The sequence below is a fragment of the Mustela putorius genome, unplaced genomic scaffold, assembly GCF_011764305.1.
Source record: "Mustela putorius furo isolate JIRA1106 unplaced genomic scaffold, ASM1176430v1.1 tig00003875_pilon_pilon_pilon, whole genome shotgun sequence".
Classification (NCBI taxonomy): domain Eukaryota; kingdom Metazoa; phylum Chordata; class Mammalia; order Carnivora; family Mustelidae; genus Mustela; species Mustela putorius.
In genome coordinates, this window is record NW_025422026.1 from 479213 (window position 1) to 501409 (window position 22197).

The 22197-nt window shown below is 49.7% G+C and overlaps 1 protein-coding gene across 1 annotated transcript in view; it reads right to left on the bottom strand.

Moving 5' to 3' along the window:
* CHRNA5 (cholinergic receptor nicotinic alpha 5 subunit) overlaps nucleotides 1-14702 on the bottom strand; it is a 45340-nt gene extending 30638 nt beyond the window's left edge. Inside the window, exon 1 of the mRNA XM_045067252.1 lies at nucleotides 14321-14702. Coding sequence (XP_044923187.1) covers nucleotides 14321-14447 — 127 coding nt within the window. The 5' untranslated portion in view covers nucleotides 14448-14702. The remainder of the gene's footprint in view (nucleotides 1-14320) is intronic.
* Between the last annotated feature and the right edge of the window lie 7495 nt (nucleotides 14703-22197).

Below are 22197 nucleotides of genomic sequence, written 5' to 3' on the forward strand. Positions count from 1 at the left end.
CCAGTGTCAGGGGTTGAGAGACCCTGACTTGGAGAAAAAAGTTTTGCCCAATTCCATATAGACATTGTGGATCATAAAATAAAAAGAAATAAAAATAGTATCAAAAGTTTACACCGTGGGGTTCCAGCTCGAGACAGTGATGCATGGGTGCCTGGTGGCTCAAGTCACTGATGGAGGAAGACCCGGAACTCACCTCCTCCCACAAACACCCTAAGTCTACAGCTACATACGGGACCATTTCCTCCTTCAAAAATCTAAAGGCTGGTAGAGTTAGGACTGCACATCAGGCAAATGAGAAAACACCACATCTGGCAGGCAGGACAGACCAGAAATCCCACCCCTGCAGAGCGACCCAAAACCAGGAGAAAACTCAAAACCCAGGGCTGCCCCTCAAGGAGCAAAGCGTTCAAACTCCTCAACCACCTTAACATGTAGAACCTGCAAGTAAGAAATGAGCCCCCAAAACATCTCACTTTGAAAACCAAGAGGGCTCTCATCCTGAGACCTGCGAGACTGTAACAATCTGGAAGACAGCTCTTAACGGGGCTTAGGCACACACACTTACCTACCCCAGCTCAGAAGTAGCCCATCCCCGGGGCTGAAAGTGAGGAAGCCTCACCAGCTGAAAACACTGGCCAAGGGGCAGGCATCCGACGTAACCCTCACACCTGGCATCTACGGGAACTCTCTCCAGGGAGGGAGCCTGCTGGGCGCCAGCGTCAAGCTCTCCCGTTGCCATGACCCAGAGCCCCGGTACGTCCACATGAACATGTATCTGGTCTCCTGATTTTTGTGGCCACCTCCCCGGGGGATGCTTCTTGCCTGCCCGGCTCTAAAGGCCAGTGGGGCTTGCACTGGTTCCATGGGACTGTATCAGTTGGTGCCACACGAAAAGGTGCTCACACCCCTGTCTGTCGCCCTGACTTTTGCAGCTGCTGACAAGCGACAGCTCTTCACCACCTAGTCCTGGTGGCCAGTGGGGCTTCTGCCGGTGGGTCCCACAGGACTGTATCCCCTGGAGAAAGAGTTTGCAAACAGCTACCACCCCCAGAGCACAGCAAGAGGCAACAGACCCAGGAGCTCCGTCTCTCTGCGAAGGAGGCCTACTGGCTCTGGCCTGCAGGGCAGATGTCTAGTTAAACTCTCATCAAGGGACTATGAACTTTTCCAGAGACCTAGAGAGTAGGCGCTCCCTTTGCTTTCTGCCTCTTTCACACTCCAGAGGATCAGGGTCTCCTGGAAGGAGGCTTTACATGTGACTGGTGCCCTGTTTTTTTATATCTGGTGCCCCAGTTTTTGCATCTGGGCCCAGAGGATGCCCCTTGGTGATACAGTTCTGGAGGTGGCTGGGGAGGGCGGCAAGGTGTTGCATTCCTGGGTCCCATGGGACTGCGGCAATTGAAGAGACAGCTCTAGGCAGGGTGCCACCCCCATGGCACTGCCCAGAGAGAATACTGAGACAGACAGACACACAGCCCCACCTCTCTGTGAAGTCTTTTGTGAAGGTGGCCTCTTTTCCTCTCCCAGAGCTTTGCCCTAAAGGGCGGGCTTCAGGTCTGGCATGCACCTAGAGGACCACAGATGCTCTCAACAAACACAGGCTGTGAACGCCATCGTGGTGCTCTCCCTCTGCCCTGCTCCTATTGACCAGTATCTCCCAGGAAAGGGTTTATACACTGGTCTGGAGTCCCGTTTTTTTGCAACTGCTGCCCAGGGGATACTGCCAGATAACCTGGGCAGCAGGGCATTCTCTTGTGGCCCCATGGGACTGTGTATATTTAGCACGCTTTTATATTTTTAAGATTTATTGATTTATTTTAGAGAGAGAACAGGAGGAGGAGAGGAGCATAGGGGAGAGAGAGACAGAATCTCTGGGGCCCAATCTCATGACCCCAAGATCATGACCTGAGTTGAAACCAAGAGTCAGATGCTCAGCCGGCTGAGCCACCTAGGCACTCCTATGTTAGCACGCTTTCAAAAGGTGCTACCTGGGGGCATGTGGCTGACTCCGTCAGTAGGATTCTTGATCTTGGGATTGTGAGTTCAGACCCATGCTGAGCCTACTTTGAATGATTGAATGAATGAATGAAAGATAAAAGCTGCTACCTAAGGGTAGCTACCTGGCTACCAAACACCCTGAATCCAGGTACTAAATCCTCCCTTATGTATACTGGCAGGTCTTGGCACATCCTCACCTACCAGATGCTATTAAAAATATAACAGGCTACTTGGACGTGCACAGAGGTTTGAGAGACAACAAAGAACCGGGACAGGGCTGAATGACTAGGTTTGCCTTCTATACAGGCCACTCCTTCAAGGCCAGAAGAGGCATTTGTTTCAACTACGGAAACCAACACAGAGAGTCGAGCTAAATGAAGAAAGAGAGGGATATGTTCCAAAGGAAAGAATAAGATAAAACCTCAGGAAAAAACCTTCATGAAATGAAAATAAGTAATTTACCTGAAAACAAATTCAAAGTAACGGTCATAAAGATGCTCCCCAGACTGGGGAGAAGAATAAATGAACACAGCAAGAACTTCAGCAAAGATGTAGAAAACACATGAAGGTACCAAACAGAAGTCAGAGTGAAGACCACAATAACCAAACTGAAAGAGACAGTTAGGAGTTCAACAGCTGATTAGATGAAGGAGAAGAGAGGATCTGTCAGCTTGAAGACAAGGCAATGGAACTCACCCAAACAGAGCAGCAAAAAGAAAAAAGAATTTTTAAAAGTGAAGATAAGTTAAGAGACCTATGGGACAACATCAAATGGACTAACACTCACATCACAGGGCTCCCAGACAGAGCAGAAAAAGCGAGAGATGTAGAAATCTTATTTTAAAAATAATGGCAGAGGAACACCTGGGTGGCACAGTCAGTTAAACCTCCAGTTCTTGGTTTTGGTTCGGGTCATGATCTCTGAGATGTGGGATTGAACCCTGCCTCAGGTTCTGTGCTCAGCGTACAGTCAGCTTAAGATTCTCTCTGTCCCAAAGGATGAATACCCAACTTTTGTAGCAACATGGATGGGACTGGAAGAGATTATGCTGAGTGAAATAAGTCAAGGAGAGATAGTCAATTATCATATGGTTTCACTTATTTGTGGAGCATAACAAATAACATGGAGGACATGAGGAGATGGAGAGGAGAAGGGAGTTGGGGGAAATTGGAAGGGGAGGTGAACCATGAGAGACTATGGACTCTGAAAAACAATCTGAGGGTTTTGAAGGGGTGGGGGTGGGAGGTTGGGGGAGCCAGGTGGTGGGTATTACGGAGGGCACGTATTGCATGGAGAACTGGGAATGGTGCAAAACAATGAATACTGTTACGCTGAAAAGAAATTAAAAAAAAAAAGACTCTTTCTGTCCCTCCCCCCCCTCTAAAATAAGTAACTAAATCTTTAAAAGTAAATAAATAAAGGCATCTGGGTGGCTCAGTAAATTAAGCATCTGACTTCAGCTCAGGTCATGATCTTGGGGTCCTGGGATTTCTCTCTTGAATACATAAATAATAAAATCTTTAATCAATTAATTAATTAATTAAAAGTGGTGGGAAACTTTCCTAACATGAGGAAGGAAACAGACATCCTGATCCAGGAAGCCCAGAAAGTCCCAAACAGGACCCAAAGAGATCCAGACCAAAATACATTATAATTAAAACATCAGAAGTTAAAAATAAGAAGAAAATATGGAAAATGGCAAGAGAAAACAACTTACATACAAGTGAACCCCCATAAAGCTATCAGCAGGTTTTCCAGCAGAAACTTTGGCAGGCCAAAGAGAGTGACGTGATATATTCAAAGCACTGAAAGGGAACATTTTCCAACAAAGAAGACTCCACCCAGAGTTAGCATTCAAAACTGAAGGAGAGATAAATGGTTTTCCTGACAAGCAAATGCTGAAAGAGTTCATGACCACAATACCGGCCTTATAAGAAATGTTAAAGGGACTTCTTTAAGCTGAAAAGAAGGAGAACTAATTAATAACAAGAAAATATATGAAAGAATAAATCTCAATAAATCTATTGCAAAGGTAAATATATAGTAAAAGTAGTCAATCACTTACAAACCAGTATGAAAGCTAAAAGACAAAAGTTGTAAAAATAACTATGTTTACAATAATTAGTTAAGGGACACTGAAGACTAAAAAAATCAAAATGTGACATCAAAAGCATAAAACATGGGTCAGAGAAAGAGTAAAAATGTTAACCTTTTGAATGGGATCAAACTTAAGTTGTTACCAACTTAAAACAGATTGTTAAAGACATAGGTTGTTACATGTAAGCCTCATGATACTCACAAAGCTAAAACCTATTATACATACAAGAAAGATGGAGAAAGGAATATAAATACACGACTAAAGAAAATCATTAAACTATAAAGGAAGAGAACAAGAGAGGAACTACAAAAATAGTAAGCAATTAACCAAACAACAATTAGTACATACCTATCAATAACTATTTTAAATGTAAACTGATTAAATTCTCTAATCAAAATACACTATGGAGTATTATGCCTCCATCAGAAAGGATGAATACCCAACTTTTGTAGCAACATGGACGGGACTGGAGGAGATTATGCTGAGTGAAATAAGTCAAGCAGAGAGAGTCAATTATCATATGGTTTCACTTCTTTGTGGAGTGTAACAAATAGCATGGAGGACAAGGGGTGTTAGAGAGGAGAAGGGAGTTGGGGTAAATTGGAAGGGGAGGTGAATCACGAGAGACTATGGACTCTGAAAAACAATCTGAGGGATTTGAAGTGGCGGCGGGGGGGGGGGGGAGGTTAGGGTACCAGGTGGTGGGTATTATAGAGGGCACAGATTGCATGGAGCACTGGGTGTGGTGAGAAAATAATGAATACTGTTTTTCTGAAAATAATTGAAAAAAAAAAAAAAGAAAGAAACAATGGACCCATCCATGTGCTGCCTGAGAGAGACTCACTTTAGATGTAAGGACACACACAGATGGAAAGTGAGGACAGAAGAGATGCCATGAAGACAGAAACTAAAAACACATGGAGCAGCTATACTTCTCTCAGCCTTTAAACAAAGACTGTAATTAAAGACAAATATGGGGCTGCTTGACCAGCTCAGGTGGAGGGCCTGCAACTCTTGATCTCAGGGTTGTGAGTTCGAGCCCCACGATGGGCACAGAGTGTACTTTAAATAAATAAGTGAACAAAAATTTTTTAAAAGACAAACATGGTTGATCCATAACGATAAAGAGGAAAATCCAAAAAAAAAGTATGTGATATTTATTAAGATTCACTCACTCAACTTGGGAGGACCTAAATATACAAAGCAAATATTAACATATCTAAAAGGAGACATAGATAACAATATAATGATAGTAAGGGATTTGAATACCTCACTTACATAAATGGCTAGATCATCTAGACAGAAAAGCAACAAGAAAATATCAGCATTAAAGGACACATTAGACCAGACGGACCTAGATATGTACAGAACATTCTGTCCAAGGCAAAAGAATATATATTCTTCCAGGATAGATCATATGGTAGGCCACAAACCAAGTCTTAATAAATTTAAGAGGATTAAAATCATGTCAAGAATCTTTTCTGGGGCGCCTGGGTGGCTCAGTGGGTTAAGCCACTGCCTTTGGCTCAGGTCATGATCTCAGGGTCCTGGGATCGAGTCCCACATCGGGCTCTCTGCTCAGCAGGGAGCCTGCTTCCCTTCCTCTCTCTCTGCCTACTTGTGATTTCTGTCAAATAAATAAATAAAATCTTAAAAAAAAAAAAAGAATCTTTTCTGACCACAACAGCATGAAACTAGAAATTAATTACAAGAGTAAAACTGGAAAATTCACAAGTATGTAGAGATTAAACAGCACGCTATCAAACAGCTAGTAGGTTGAAGAAGAATTCAAGAGAAATTTTTAAAATGCTGAGAAAAATGAAAATGGAAATATAAATACCAAAACTTGTGGGATGCAGCAAAAAGTTTTAAGAGGGAAGTTCCTAGCTATAAATGTCTATATCAAGAAACAAGAAAAGTCTCAAATAAAAACATAACTTTACACTTCAAGGAGTCAGAAAAAGATGAACAAAGCCTAAAGTTAAAAGGAAGGAAATAATGAAGATCAGAGAAGAAATAAATAAAAAGAGACTAAAAAATAAAGATCAATGAAACAAAGAGCTGATTCCCTGAAAGATAAGCAAAACTGATAAACCTTTAGCTAGACTCACCAAGAAAAAAAGAGGACCCAAATAAATAAAATCAGAAATGAAACAGGAAATTTTACGAATGATACCATGGAAATACAAAGGCTCATAAAAGACTATTGCAAGCAGTTACATGCCAACAAACTAGACAACCTAGAACAGGTAAATTCCTAGGTACATACAACCTACTGAGACTGAATCATGGTGACATAGAAAATGTGAACAGACTGATAATTAGTAAGAAGATTGAATCGGTAATTTAAAACTTCCAAGAAAAGAAAAATCTAGGACAGTCTCTTCCATAAATTCACTGTGAATTCTACCAATCATTCAAAGAATTATTACCAATCCTTCTCCAACTTTCAAGTTCTTCCAAATATAGAAGTGGAAGAAACACTTCCGAACTCATTCTATGAGACCAACTTTAGCCTGAAACCAAAACCAGACAAGGATGCACAGGAGAGAGAATCACAGGCCAACATCCCTGACAAACACAGATTCACTGAGATTGTGTGCTCTTTAACATGCACTGTTCTGTGTTGCTTTCCAGTTTTGTCACGTAAGTCTGGGGTCTCCAAAGAAACCTAAACCTCCAGAAGATAGAAATCATTTTGGGCGCCTGGGTGGCTCAGTGGATTAGGCCGCTGCCTTCGGCTCAGGTCATGATCTCAGGATCCTGGGATCGAGTCCCGCATCCGGCTCTCTGCTCAGCAGGGAGCCTGCTTCTCTCTCTCTCTCTCTGGCTGCCTCTCTGTCTACTTGTGATTTCTCTCTGTCAAATAATAAATAAATCTTTAAAAAAAAAGAAATCATTTCTATGCTCCGGCAACTTCTACAGTCCTAACTAGGTATAATGCTGATCATGATAGTTACTTAATATGTTTTAGTTTTTCTGCCCTTCCTGACTTAAAAAAAGAAGGAACTGGCAGAAAACATTTGCAGACCATTTATCGGACAAGGGGTGTATATCTAGAATACACAAATGACCTTTACAAGTCAATCATAAAAAGACCCAATAAGCCAGTTTTAAAATGGGTAAGGGATCTGAACATTTCTCTGAAGAAGAAGAACCAACGAGTGTCTGAAAACATATTCAACTTTATCCATCAGAAAAACGCCAACCAAAACTACAATGAAGGCACCTGGCTGGCTGTCGGTATGACGTGTGACCATTGATCTTGGGGTCATGAATTCAAGCCCCAAGTTGACTGTAGAGACTACTTAAAAATAAATAAAATATATTTTTTAAAAAACCTACAATGAGTTACCATTCCACACCCAGGAACATGCCTATAATCAAAATCAAAGATTAACTAGTGTCGGTAAGGATGTGGAGAAACTGGGACCCTCATACACTCCTGGTGGGAATGGAAAGTGGTGTGGCTGCCTTGGAAAACATCTGTCCATTCCTCAGAGAGTTAACTACAGGGCTGTGATAGTCCTGGCAATTCCATTCTCGGTACACACCCAAGAGAAATGCAAACAGCCATCCACACAAAACTTGCACACAACTGTTCACAGCAGCCAAAAGGTAGAAACCGCCCAGATGCCCATCAAAGGATAAATGGAGAGATGAAATGTGGAATACCCAAAGGAATATTAATTTGCCACTAAAATGAATGAATGAATGAATGAATGGTGCAGGCTGGAACATGGGTGAACCTTTTCAATAACACGCTATGTAAAGAAGCCAGTCCCAAAGACTGTGAATTATATGATTCCACTTCCGTGAACACTCCAGAACAGGCAAACCTAGAGATAGAGTGAGGCAGATTGGTGATTGCCTGGGGAGAGAGCGGGTATGGGGGAGGAGGGAGATCATGTTCAAATACCATGTTCAGTGACAGCAGCACTAGCCTGAATATACTAAAATTCTCGGGATCATGCACTTTAAGTAGGTGAGTCATATGGTGTGTGAATGGCGTCTTGATAACGCTGTCACTAAAAGGAGAATGTCTTTATGATGGAGCTCACACAAGGAGCTACGTGGGCAACACAGCTCTGATCACCGCTGAGAAAATGTGACAAACAGTGTGGATATAACTGTAGAAAAATGTTATCTGAATAGTCACCCCACAACTGTTCCCTTGCAAATAACAAAGATAAAACGAAGTAGGCAATGCTGCCACATTTATGTTCCTTGTTTCTTTGTAATGTTTTATATGTTTCCTAGTAACAGTCTATTTTTTTTTAATTAAGACTTCATTCCTCACAACAAATACTAGTGAATTCTACCAATCATTCAAAGAATTATTACCAATCCTTCTCCAACTTTCAAGTTCTTCCAAAAATAGAAGAGGAAGAAACACTTCCGAACTCATTCTATGAGACCAACATTAGCCTGAAACCAAAACCAGACAAGGATGCCGCAGGAAAGAGAATCACAGGCCAATATCCCTGACAAACACAGATGAGATAATCCTCATCTACACAGCAGCAAACCAAATCACCAACACAATAAAGGATCATTCAACATGATCAAGTGAGATTTACTCCAGGGATGTGAGGACAATCTAACACCCACCCAGCAGTCAGTGGGATACACCACATTAACAAGGTGAAGGGTAAAAATCACATGATCATCTCAATGAACGCAGAAAAGCACTTGATTGACTTCAATATCCATTGATGACAAAGACTTCCAACAAAGTGGACACTGAGGAAATCCACCTCCACATCATGAAGGCCATGTATGACAAGCCCACAGCTAATGCCATACACAACAGTGAAAAGCTGAAAAGTTTTCCCAAGATCAGGAGCAAAATAGGGATGCCCACTGTCACCACTTTAATTCAACATAGCACTGGAAGTCTTAGCCAGAGCAATGAAGCAAGAATAAGAAATAAAAGGTATTCACACTGGTAAAGAAGAAGGAAAACTGTCATTATTTCCAGATGACATGATGTTATATATCGAAAACCCTAAAGACTCCACCAAAAAGCTGTTAGAATGAACAAATTTAGTAAAACTGCAGAGTACAAAATCAACATACAAAAAAACCATTGCCTTTCTATAACAGACTATCAGAAAGAGCAAGGTTTTTTAAACCTTCCACTTACAATTGCATAAAAAGAAAAAAATATGCTTAGGAATGAATTTAACCAAGGAGATGAAACACCTATATATTGATAGCTACAAGACATTAAAGAAATGAAAGACAACAATGAAAGAAATGGAAGAAACAAATGAAAGAATAAAATGGAAAGATATTCCATGCTCATGGATTGAAAGAACACTGTTAAAATGTCCATACTCCCTCAAATGATGTGCAGATTCAATGCAATCCCTATCAAAATTCCAATGGCATTTCTCAAAGAAATAGAGCAAGTAATCCTAAAATTTGTACAGATCCATAAAAAGCCCAAATAGGCAATGCAACCTTGAGAAAGAACAAAGCTGGAGGCATCACGCTCCCGGGTTTCAAACTATATTACAAATCTGTAGTAATTAAAACAGTATATATGGGGTGCCTGGGTGGCTCAGTGGTTTGGGCTGCTGCCTTCGGCTCGGGTCATGATCTCAGGGTCCTGGGATCGAGTCCCACATAGGACTCTCTGCTCCGCGGGGAGCCTGCTTCCCTCTCTCTCTCTGCCTGCCTCTCTGCCTACTTGTGATCTCTGTCTGTCAAATAAATAAATAAAATCTTTAAAAAAAAAAACAGTATATATCACCATAAAACCAGACACATGGATCAGTGGAACAGAATAAAGAGCTCAGAAATAAACCCATGCTTCTGTGGTCAATTAACTTAGGACAAAGGAACCAAGAATATACAGGTAGGAAAGGACAGTCTCTTTGATAAATGGTGTTGGGACAACCAGACAGCCACATGCAAAAGAATGAAACCCGACCACTTTCTCACACCAGGCACAAAAATTAACTCAAGATGGTTTATAGACTTGAACGTCAGATCTGAAACCACAGAACTCGTAGAAGAAAACATTGGTGTAAGCTCCTTGACAAAGGTCTTGGCGATAATTTTCCGAATCCGACACCAAAAGCAAAAGCAACAAAAGCAAAAATAAATAAGTTGGACCACATTATCCTAGAAAGCTTGCACACACCAGAGAAAATCACACATGCACAGAGAACAATCTGGATGGACACTACACTACATTGTTAGCAGTGACCAGCTGCTGCTAGGTGTTTTGCATCAAACCTACAAACTCCTGTTAGAAAAAAATATATATTCTGTTCAGAAGGGAAGAAAGAAGTAATAGTGTGGACATGGCAGTGGAGAGCTAGTGTGCCCACATTCCAGGCTGTGCCGTACGGGACAGTGTACAAGTAAGAGGAACTGGACAGGACGACAGAGGAACCCATTTCCTTGAGCGAGAACCAGGCCTGTAAGGCCCAGAGGTGGAGGGAATGTTTTGAAGAGAACTGACCATGCTTTCCTGGCCGTTCTGTTATTCTGTCATGGTTCTATTAAAGCCCCTATCACACTTTGATGTAAATGTTTGTGTTACTGTTAAAACATAGTAGATGACATACTTCAAAAAAAAAAAAAAGTGCATGCTATCTTTTTTGTCAGAATTCAAATATTTATATTTAATTGCTCTTTTTACTGGTAAAAGGGTTTTATAGGGCACCTGGGTGGCATAGTTGTTTAAGTGACTGCCTTCGGCTCAGGTCATGATCCTGGAGTCCTGGGATTGAGTCCGACATCGGGCTCCCTGCTTGGCAGGGAGTCTGCTTCTCCCACTGATCTCTCTCATGTTTTCTCTCTCTCTCACTCAAATAAATAAATAAATAATTTTTTTTAAAAGAGGGTTTTATAATTCTACTTAAGGGGGAAAAGGTAAGTTTTCTGAATCCAACACAGGAGAAACAATATCATGTATTCCCCAAAATGGAAACAGATCCTTGCGCCTGTGTGGCTCAGTGGGTTAAGCCTCTGCCTTCAGCTGGGGTCATGATCTCAGGGTCCTGGAATCAAGTCCAGCCTCGGGCTCTCTGCTCAGCAGGGAGCCTGCTTCCTCCTCTCTCTCTGCCTGCCTCTCTGCCTACTTGTGATTTCTCTCTGTCAAATAAATAAATAAAATCTTTTTTAAAAAGTGTTAAATGAACATTTTAGCTGAAGAGCAGAAAAGGATTGCTAAAGTAATCTCTTCTATCGTACTGTCATTTTAAAACTATACCCATGCTGTTCTGGAGTGTAGACTTCTAGGCAAACAAGTTATAAACTTTTTTCACAACTATTCCAAATTTGCCAACTCAAATTGTTAAGACATGCTTATTGAATATTAACTTAAAATTACATCTGAGAAAAATAATTTAACTTCTTAAGGGAAAAGACTACTATTAGAAGAAAAATGTTCTGTACTGAAATGACTGTGCTAAAAATTCATATCCTAATTATAAAAAATTACCTGCCAGATCTAATTTGTAGATTACAGGATGAAAAAAAACTCTATTCTGACGAATGACTGAAAACCTTTCAAAGTTGCTGCATCAGTAAGTCGGGTTCACGGGGAAACGCACAGTCGGACCGGCCTGCCAGGTGCTCACAGGCGAGCTCAGAGAGCGCGGCTGGCTAATGTGTCATTTCAAGTAATGCGGAAGGTCTGCCTGAGGACCTGAGGCCCCCAGAGACTCGGGGACGCCGTCACAGGAGAGAGGACGGCCACTAGGTGCGTAGTCCTGTTAGCCTCTGAAAACGCGAGTGAGAAGAACGAAAGCTGACAAGAAAAAGAAATCCTTCACGCTCTTGTTTGCCCTGAAACAACTATTTTACTCCCCTCTTCATGACAGGGCTTCTTACCACATTTACTAAAAATAAAGTTTCAACCACTCGACTGTCCCACAGCCGAGAAGTGCAACTGACCCATGACTGGCTCGCGTACTTCGCCGCCCCAATCGTGGTCAGGTCAGTTAAAAAGGCAGGTATTATCTTCATGTACTCATTATTCTCCTTTTTAATTTCTTAATTTATTTTTCATAATCCCTATACCCCGGCTGTGGGTCTCGAACTCGTGACCCCGAGGTCAAGAGTCACCCGCTGTCCCGGCTGAGCCTTTAGTGCGGACAAAGCTGCCTCTCGAGTCACAGCCTCTGCAGTTTCCCGCCGGCCACTAGGGACAGCCGCTGGCGGACTAGACGTCCTTTCTTCCCCTGAGGACTGGTCGCAGAAAACCATGGCAACAAGTGAAGATCCTAAGGTCGTATCGGGGACGCCCGGGCGCGTGGGTCCGCCAGCAGTCCCGGGGTCAGGTGCCCACGCGCCCACCAGCGGGATCGGCCGCCGCTTCTCTCTCCCTCTGCCCCTCCCCGCTGGCGCTCCCTCTAATCAACGAATAGGATCGTCTGTAAGGAAAATAAAGCCGAATCCAACATAAATATGAAAACGACGAAATGTAATACCAAAGCAATGACGGCGGAAGGGACCGAAGCGTCCGCGGCCGCCCTCTCAGGTAGGGTTAGGGTCAAGCGTCCAGCCGGCGGGCGGCGGCGTCCGAGAGTGCTGGAGGCGGGCCCAAGCCCCCGCGACACTCGACACTCGGGAGCCAGCGTGCTCCCCCGTCGCGGGCCCCCCCCCGTCGCGGGCCCCCCCCCGTCGCGCACCCCCCGTCGCGCACCCCCGTTGTGCACAGTTTCGCTCTGTTCTCGCGTGACCGCGCACCGCCAGCGCACACGGTCTCGGGGTGGTGGCGCCGCAGCGGGAAGCCACGCGACCCCTGGTTTCACGGTCCGGAGAGGCTCCGGCTCCGGCGTCCTGCCCAGAGCGCTCCCCGACGCCCGCGCCACGCCGGCCCCGAGCCGCGTCCCAGCTCTTCTCTGCACGACGGAGGACCGCGGCGCTCCGCAGAGCAGGGGCCGGCGGTGGGGCTGCTGACGGGGTCACCCGAGCCCCGAGTCACCGTGCGGCAGCCCTGACCCTCCGCGGACACGCGAACTGACATGAACCCCGAAAACGAGGCCCAGGTCCTGAGGAGCTCCCGTGGGCAAAGAGGAAGCAAACGCGACAGAACGTGACGTGCTTCAAGCGCGGGCTTCGGGCCGCCCCGGGCCCGCCTGGCTGCGCCCCCAGCACCCTGCGCGCCACGCGGGGCACACGGCTGCCGCCGCCCCCGAGCGCTCGCCTCCAGCGCGTCACGGTGCGGAGCCTGTGGCCCTCGGGTCTGGCCGGCACCGCACCGGCCTCGGGCGCACGACGGCGTCCGGAGACCGCGCGGAGGACAGCGACGGATCCCCGCGGTCCCCGAGGAGGCCGAGCACCGCGGACACGGCGGGGTCGTCGCGCGGCCCCGGGTCGCCGCCTGCCAGCGCCCCAGCGCCTTCGTCACTACGGTCCCGGCACGGGGTCCCCGCGGGAGCGCGAGCCGCCGTTCTTCCCGCGTCCCCACACGCGTCCCGCCTGCGCGGAGCCGCGGGAGCCTCGGGACCCGAAGCCACGGCTCACGGCGGGCGCGGCCAGGTCCCGCCGGCTCCCGACCACCGGCGCCCCTCAGCACGGGCTCCCGGGAGCCGCGCACCGGCGGGAACGCGGGCTCGTCCTCCCGCTCCTGCGCCGGGAGCGCGCCGCGGGCCTTCGGGATCCGAGAGAGCGGCCCGGAGCGTCCCCGCGCCCGGAACCTGGCGACGCGCTCTTTGTGCCGCTGCTGCTATCCCCGCCCCAGCGCGGCTCGCGGGGCCACCGGCGGGCAGCGGCCGGCACGGCCCACGGAACGCCTGCCCCGCGGGGCGACGGCGGACGGGGCGGGCGAGCGGCCGCACGCCTGTGCGCTCCGAGGCGACGCGGGCGCGGACCGACGGCCCCGCGGGTCCCAGTGGCCTCTGGGACCCCGAGAGGTGGAGGCCGCGTCCCCGGTGTCCCCCAGCGGTCTCCGGTGACGCGGGTCACGGGACACAGCCCCAAGCGGCCTCCGGGAGTCTGAGCCAACCAGCTGGGCGCGCGGCCTGAACCCCGCCCGAGCCCGCGGAAGGTCCGAACCGACCTCGGCCCCGAGCCGCTCCGCGCGAGCCGCAGCTGGGGCCCCGCGCGACGCCGCCCCGCGCCCCGGCCCCGCGTGCCTCCCGGGCCCCGACCCCCGCGACCCCCGCCCCTTCTGCGCTCCCCCCGGGCCCCGCCGCCCCGCGCCCCTGACCCTTCTGAGCCGCCCCGCAATCCCGGGACCCCCGGCCGCCCAGCCTCACCTCCAGGCGCGCCGCCCGCCGCGCCGGCCGGGGCCCAGCGCCCCGCGACCAGCTGAAGGAGGAGGAGGAGGCGGAGCGGGCGGGACCCGAGGCCGAGGACCGCGGGCCGGGACCCCCACGCAGACATCGCCCGGCCCCGCGCGGGAACGCCGGCGGCCGCCTGACGACGGCCGCGCGGGAAAGGAACTCGGGCTCCAGCGGGCGGAAACCGGGAAGGGGCAGGAGCCGACGGAGAGCGGACGCCGCTGCGGAGGGGCTGCTCCCCGAGCGCGCCTCAGTCCGGTGCCGGCGCGGCCACCTCAGCCTGCAGGGTTCCCGCCGGCTCGCGGCGCCTGAGGAGACTCGGTGCGCGTGAGGAGGTTCCGGGCGTTTGAGGGGGCTCGCGCGCCGGCCCCGCCCCCTTCCCGCCCCTTCTCATTGGCCCCGCCCGCTCGCCCGTAGCTCCGCCTCCGTTTTCCCCAGCCCGCCTTTGGCCTCTCGGCTTATAAGTTAGCCTAGAGCCAGAGCTCCGCCTTTTCCGCGCCTGTCCCCGCCCCTGTCCCCGCCCCTTAACGGGCCGGACTCCGCGCCCCAGTGCCCGCGGTTGCAGCCAAGCCCGCAATCCCGGGAAGGGGGAGGCCGGGCCTGGCGCGGCTGGCCAGTCCCTCATCTGGCCTCCGGCGACGTGGGCAGGCCCCCAGCTACCGGCTCCGGGGGCGGCGGGCCCGCAGTCTGCGCCCCGCCGGCAGGAGGACGTCCTTCCGGGTCCTCAGGACTACGGCCGAGGAACAGGGGCGCGGGCTGAAGCGCGAGGACGTGGTGGGAGGGACGCCTGTCCGCTCCTCAGGCCCTGAAGCCAAGCGTGGGGACCCGGAGGGCGCCGTCCGGACCCTCCTTCAGGCGCCGGCAGATATGACCCGCAGCGGTCTCGGCGCGGGCCATGCCCCCTGTGTGCCGGACCATGAGCGTCTGTAGGCGGTGACCCCCGCTGTGTGCCCCCCACCCGGTGCCGGACCATGAGCGTCTGTAGGCGGTGCCCCCCGCCGTGTGCCCCCCACCGGGTGCCGGACCATGAGCGTCTGTAGGCGGTGCCCCCCGCCGTGTGCCCCCCACCGGGTGCCGGACCATGAGCGTCTGGAAGCGGTGCCCCCCGCGGTGTGCGCCCCCCACCGGGTGCCGGACCATGAGCGTCTGGAAGCGGTGCCCCCCGCCGTGTGCGCCCCCCCACCGGGTGCCGGACCATGAGCGTCTGGAAGCGGTGCCCCCCGCCGTGTGCCCCCCCTTCGAGCCCCCCCCCACCGTGTGCCGGACCATGAGCATCTATAAGCGGTGCCCCCACCACAGTGTAGGGACGAGCCCCCTCAAACGCCCGGAACCTCCTCACGCGCCGGACCATGAGCGCCTGTCCATAAGCAGTGCCCCACCCCGTGTCCCCGGCCACCAGCATCTGTAAAGACTGATGACTCCATGCAACAGAAATGCAGCCACTGGCCCCGGCAGACTGCTGGTGTGCCATCTGCAATCCCTCCCGACCCTACATTTCATTCTCTGTTCATAATTGATTAGAAAGCTTCGTTTGGCTGAAGAGGTTCAGGCGAACTGACTTTAAACTTGTGTGGCAGAGCGTTTCGCTGATTTTTCACACCTCTAAGACTCCTCATGAGCAGGAATTTCACACCAAGCTCCAGACCCAGAAAGTCTGATAAAAAACCTGCTTGTAAAGAATGTTAAAATGGTTAAGTTCAGGTAAGACTTCTCCCCTCCGTCTAAGTACAGCCAGGAGCATGGAAACAAAGCCCAATGCTGCTGCTCTGCTGGGGCCACAGAGAGGGGTCGGGTGAGTCCCCACTGACACTCCTGCACTGGAAGGAAAGTGTGTGTGGTCCCTTGGCTGCACACTTCTGTTCACTCCGCTCAGCAGATGGGGCGCATAGACTCTCACACAGCTCACCGGAACAGCATCTGAGCAAGGCAAGTGTTACTGCACCTTCACAGCTAGGGGACTGGAAGCAGCGGCTGAATCATGGCGGGAGGGCACAGGACCTTTCAGGGGGAAACCTGGGTGGCGTCAGCCCCATCAGCAAGCATAATTGCAACTCCCGGACCTCTCCCGGGAGTTCTATCAATAACCACGAGAACAGCGGTGATGGACATAGTCTGGGGAAAGGACCACTCGTTGGGATTGCTTGTACATGAAAGGCATAGTGAAAAATTTGTTGGGCACTTTAAAATCCAAGCAAATAATTATGGAGCATAAAGTGTGCATCTTGAATGGCTTTTCTGGAAGGGTACACCCGTCACTCTCAGTTGCTGGCTGCGGTGCCACACCTGACTCTGGTAATAGGCATCGTCAGATCTGCATCCCAGACACACTGCCCTCTGACCAGAGTGGGGTTCTCGCCCCACATCCCTGCCTGCGGCCATCCTCCTCCACCCCTTCTTGGAATATCCACATCCACCATTTCTTCAGGACCCCCCCCCTCAAATGCTGCTCACACCATGAAGCACAGCCTGGTGCCTCCCAGCCTTAGCCACCTCTCTTCTCTTGGGACCCAGAACACTTTTCTCTTGCATTCCTACTTTCCATCTTTTTCTCTCTAAATCTTGTGTTCTGTCCTAGATAATGAGCTCCCAGGCCTAGAATCTACCCACCAGCCAGTCAGTGCCCTGCCACAGAAAGTGGAACTTAATCCTCACCACGTTAACCTTGCTAAGGAGTGGGGGGCTGTCATGATCTATGCACTCTTTAAATACACAAGCCCATGTGATCTCAAGCTCTCCAACAAGGGCAGTGTCATATCAACCTCGAGCTGTCCTGTCCTCCGTTCTCTCCACAGGTCCCTGCTCTTCTGCCCACACTCTGTGATGGTGGGCATGGAGGGGTCTCCCACATACTGACATGAGCAGATGCACACTCAGGTGCTGATCTCACCTCAGAGCCCCAGTGTGTCCCCCTGGGTCACTTGCACCAGGCACTTGGGAAGTCCCAGTCCAGCCTGGCCTCTCCTTCTTCCCAGCTCAGTCCATAGCACCACCATGCAGCGACTCACTCCAACTAAACACGGCATGCTCAGGTCCCCCCGACCCCCACCTCTCTGGGCACATCCAACGCCCCTTCCTGGCTCATCACCTGACTGATCCTTGAACCCGCCCCTGTCCCTCCCTCCCGCTGCAGGCATCTCCAGCTTAGCCTGCTGCCCGGCGCGCCCCAGCACATTCTGCAGAGGGCAGCCTGAGTGATCGTCTGAACGTGGAAAGCCAAAGCCCAAGTCCGTGCCAGGGCCCTCGGAGTAGCCCGGCTGCCCTCACTAGCACCAGCCTCACCCCTCCCCCTCGCACCTGTCTTCCCGGTGTTCCGGTGTTCCAGGTGCCTGCCCTTTCTCTCCGACGCCCACCTCCCCTGGGGTGTCCGATTCCGGTCACCTCCTGAGAGACAAACTAGCCCTGTGGTCGGTTCCTCCTCTCCCTCTGCACCCTCCCCTCAGCACATGTCACAGGCTGTGTGACGCACACCCTTCAGTATGCGGTCCCTCCCATAGGACATTTGCTCCCAAAGGCAGCAGCCATGTCCACCTCGCTCACCCGGCTGCGCCCGGCGTTTGGAGCTCCGGTCGAGGCTCAGACCGTTTGCTGGGTGAATGCATGAATGCTGGGGAGTCTGCCCCAGATCTCAGAGCTAGCGAGCCGAAGATGGTGAGCGGGGACTCAAACCCAGGCCTCAGAGACCACCATTCTGAATGAAGGCGCTCTGTGGGCCCCACCCCAATCTTTTTTTTTTTTTAATTTAAATTCAGTTAATTAACATACAGTGTATTATTGGTTTCAGAGGCAGAGGTCAGGGATTCACCAGTTGCATATAACTCCCAGCACTCATCACCTCACGTGCCCTCCTCAAATGCCCAAACCTCTGCTACCCCAGCCCCCACCTCCAGCAATCCTCTCTTGTGGTTTGTCTCTCTCTCTGATTTCGTCCTATTTTATTTTCTAAGTGGTGCCTTACAACCTGGAGGCAGGCTCTGCCACCAGCCTGCCGTCGGGAGGCAAGAGGGGGTCATCCTCTATGGGGTGGTTATTTTCTGATGTGCTCACCTACAGAGCCCTTAAGCAAAGGGAAACTGGTGCTTTGCAGCCAAAGAGCACAGGTGTAGGGGGGGCAGAAGTCCGATAACCACGGCCGTCTGGCAGTGGGGTGACCCAAGGTGGCGTCCTGCGTACCGACCTTGTTGTGCACTTCCTGCCTTGTAATGGGGTCAGATGAGCCAAACGCAGAGCTGGGCAGATTCTCAAATCTCCCATTCAGCATTTCCATTGTAGTTTGGTGATAAATTCTGCTGTGAGCCTTTAAAATGAAAGCCAAACTGAAAAGTTAATTAAAGATAAAAATGGATGCTGTCAATTTTACTGCTGAAATTAAATACTTTTTCACAGATTAAAGGGGAAAAAAAAGCCAGTATTGATAGGGTATTAAAATTCATCCTTCAAGAGAAATGATATAAGACTAAAAGTTCCTTTTTTCAGGGGCTATTTCAATGACTAATCAAAATGTAAAAGGGCAGACATATTTTCATGTACAAAGCTTCAAGAAAGAAAATTAGTTGGCCATATTTTTTTTTTAAGATTTTATCTATTTATTTGACAGAGAGATATCACAAGTAGGCAGAGAGGCAGGCAAAGAGAGAGGAAGAAGCAGGCTCCCTGTTGAGCAGAGAGCTCGACAGAGGGCTCCATCCCAGGACCCAGGGACCACGACCTGAGCCGAAGGCAGAGGCTTAACCCACTGAGACACCCAGGCGCCCCTAATAATAGCATTTCTATGCCACAACGTCGTAGACCCAATGACCAGAAGAAATACTTAAGTGGACAAGGAAATGGCAATTCATAAAACAGAGTGAATTACAATGTTATCTGGACAAATATAAGCTCTTATTACAAATAAAGATAACGTTTTCCCCTGAAAAACCCCCGCCCCGGAAACGTCCAGAGCTTTTACATCCAGGAGTGATGAAGCACATCATAGAAGAATTTTTCTTTTAAAACAAACAGAAACAATACACACGGAGAGATCTGAACCAAATCCCAACACAGCAGTGGTAGTTCCGTGGAGGTTGTAGGTGAGTTAATTAGCTCGATTGTGGTGATACTGTTGCCACACCCACACTTCCTAGACACACGTGTTTTTGCTATCTCGATAAAGCTGCTTCAGGTGCCTGGGTGGCTCAGTGGGTTAAAGTCTCTGTCTTTGGCTTGGGTCATGATCTCAGGGTCCCAGGATTGAGCCCCACATGGAGCTCTCTGCTCGGCGGGGAGCCTGCCTCCTCCTCTCTCTCTGCCTGCCTCTCTGCCTACTTGTGATCTCTGTCTGTCAAATAAATAAATAAAATCTTTAAAAAAAAAATAAAGCTGCTAAAGCATAGAGATCTATGGTTAAAAAAAGGACGAATATGGATTTCCATACATTTCACCAGATTTGCAATTACTCGCTATGCAAAGCTCAACATTTGTACTAAGTAAACACAACCTAGTATAAATTGTACTGCATTAAGTGACCTGTTCACCGATGGCCCAGTGGTGTAGATTTATAAAAGACATTAAGCCCCTATTTTGATGTCTGCAAGACACCATCGTAAGTGCTTAATTCTGTGCAAAAGATAGAATTTAAGTATTTTTATCAAACACACAACCCGGACGTCACTCACTTTCTATTCTGGAACTGAGAGATATTCATAGACACTGCCCCACGCATCCAGAGTAAGTTCAAAGGACAAATCATACCACAGGTATAGACCACAGATGCTCCAAAAATTTGTGGCTACACACCCAGCAGCAGAACTGCCATCCCAGAATTTAATTTAACGATTGCCAATTTCATTGTTCCCACTCCAATCAAGGGGTGTTATGAAATTCTGAAACTCACAAAAAGCACATAAAAAATTCAAAATTAAATAGACTTCATTTGTGATTTGTACACGACCGCATAATGCTTTTAGGGAAGGGAGGGTAAGAAGACACCACACTGGGGCGTTCGTTTGGGAACCTGCTCATTACCCACCTGAACTGACTTAGCAAGGGCCTCCCCCAGCTTCAGTTCCTGTGCAATAGTGACTGATGCCGAGTGTTTTATGGCCGAGAAGCACGACCAGATGGGTATCTTTCCCCAACACAAAGAGTTCCCTCTGAGGGTTAGAGTAATCGATGACATTGATTGTCCCAGAGAATTGATTATCTTTAACCTAATTCCAAGCCACCTGAGCCAGGTCTCTGATGATGGGAAATCATTGGTAATGTCCAGCTCCACAGCTGTGCCCCCGAGACGCGATCTTTCCTTGCTCTTCTAGAACACGCCTGATTAATTTCAGGTGTTTTCAGTCACTTGCACACTGAAGAATGCTTGAGACGCTCTGCGCGCCAAAGGACATCCTGATCCTAGGCTGCGTGTCCTCTCCTTGTCATCAGGGAACCAGGGCTGAGCTTGCCTGTGGGACTTGGGATACACGTCTGCTCTCCCCAGTGTTCTGTGGGGTAATGAACTGGAAAACAGCAAGATGGCAGCCTACTGGGAGGTACTCGGCCTTTGGTCTTTGGTGTCAAATAAACACAAGTTTGAATTCCTTCTGTTGTATCTCAGCCATTCGTTCAACAGAAACTTGAGAACCCACCATAGGCCCAGTTCCTGGGACAACACAGCAAACAGGGCAGGACTTACAGCCTAGAGAGGAAGGCAGAGAACAAACAAGACAGTTTCAGCATTTGCTAAGAACTCTTGAGGAAATAGATAGAAAGTGATGGGGGCGCCAGAAAATGCCTTCCTGGGGGGGGGGTCTGAGATGGGAGACAGGGAAAGCACCAGTCACAGCATGGGGAGGGCGGTGGTCCAGATAAAGGGGGGCAGCTCATGTGTGGCTCTACGGGACCAGAGAGCTTCGTGAGGAAGGCCAGAAAGAGGCGTCAAGACGGGGGAACAGGGTGAGGCCGGGAGGGAGAGCACAGACTTTCTCCTTGGGACAGCGGAAAGCAGCAACAGGTTTATAGTAAAGATTCTTCTATTATTTGGGTGGGGGTCCTCATAATTTAATTAGAATTTCAAAAGACTCAACAAACTACTCATTTTTTAAAAGTGGACAAATATTGCCATACCTAGAAAAGCAGGGTTGGCTGAACGGACCCATCTGTGGAAGACTTTCTCTCCCGCTTTTTTGGCGGTGAGGACCGAATCCTCAGCCTGGGATTCTGCACGTCTGGAGACTGGCTTCCGACACCATCCCCGCCGAGCCCTGCTGCTCTTCCAGCGATTGGCACCATGCCAGACACCGTCATGGGCTCACGCAGCTTCTGTTCCCACACCTTCCCGTCGGGCACCGGCTGAGCTGGAGAGAGCTTGGCAGGAAATGCCCGGGAAGCCATTTCTACTCTGGGAGGATCAACGATCACCTCACGATGCAGCCAGACCCCTCTGAGGACCTTCGAGAGGAGGGGAAGCGGGTGTGGGACCCGACAGTGGGACTTACTAGCCGCAGCTCCAAGACCTCACTCTGAGCACACAGGATCGTAGGACCACGTAACAACATGTCGTTCCCAGGGCCTTGGAAGCGCTGTGCCCACAAGGGGTGCGAGGGGCCAAGCCTCATGAGCGTCCCAATAAAAGCCTGAAACTCCCTGGTAGGGAGCCATGCATGCAGGGGGACAGGTGTTGGAGGCCCTGAGGAGGGCAGGACAGCCCACACGGGGACAGAGGTGGCAGACCTGGGGGACGGGCACACCTCACACACTTCTCTGAGCCTTGCTTTCCTCAGCCAGAGAACAGAGAGATGCCTCTGAGTCGCCGAGCATATCCAAGGCCCTCGGCAACGGGGGCTGTACTTGTAAGGAAGGTTTCACGAGGTGACTGTCAGACACAGCAG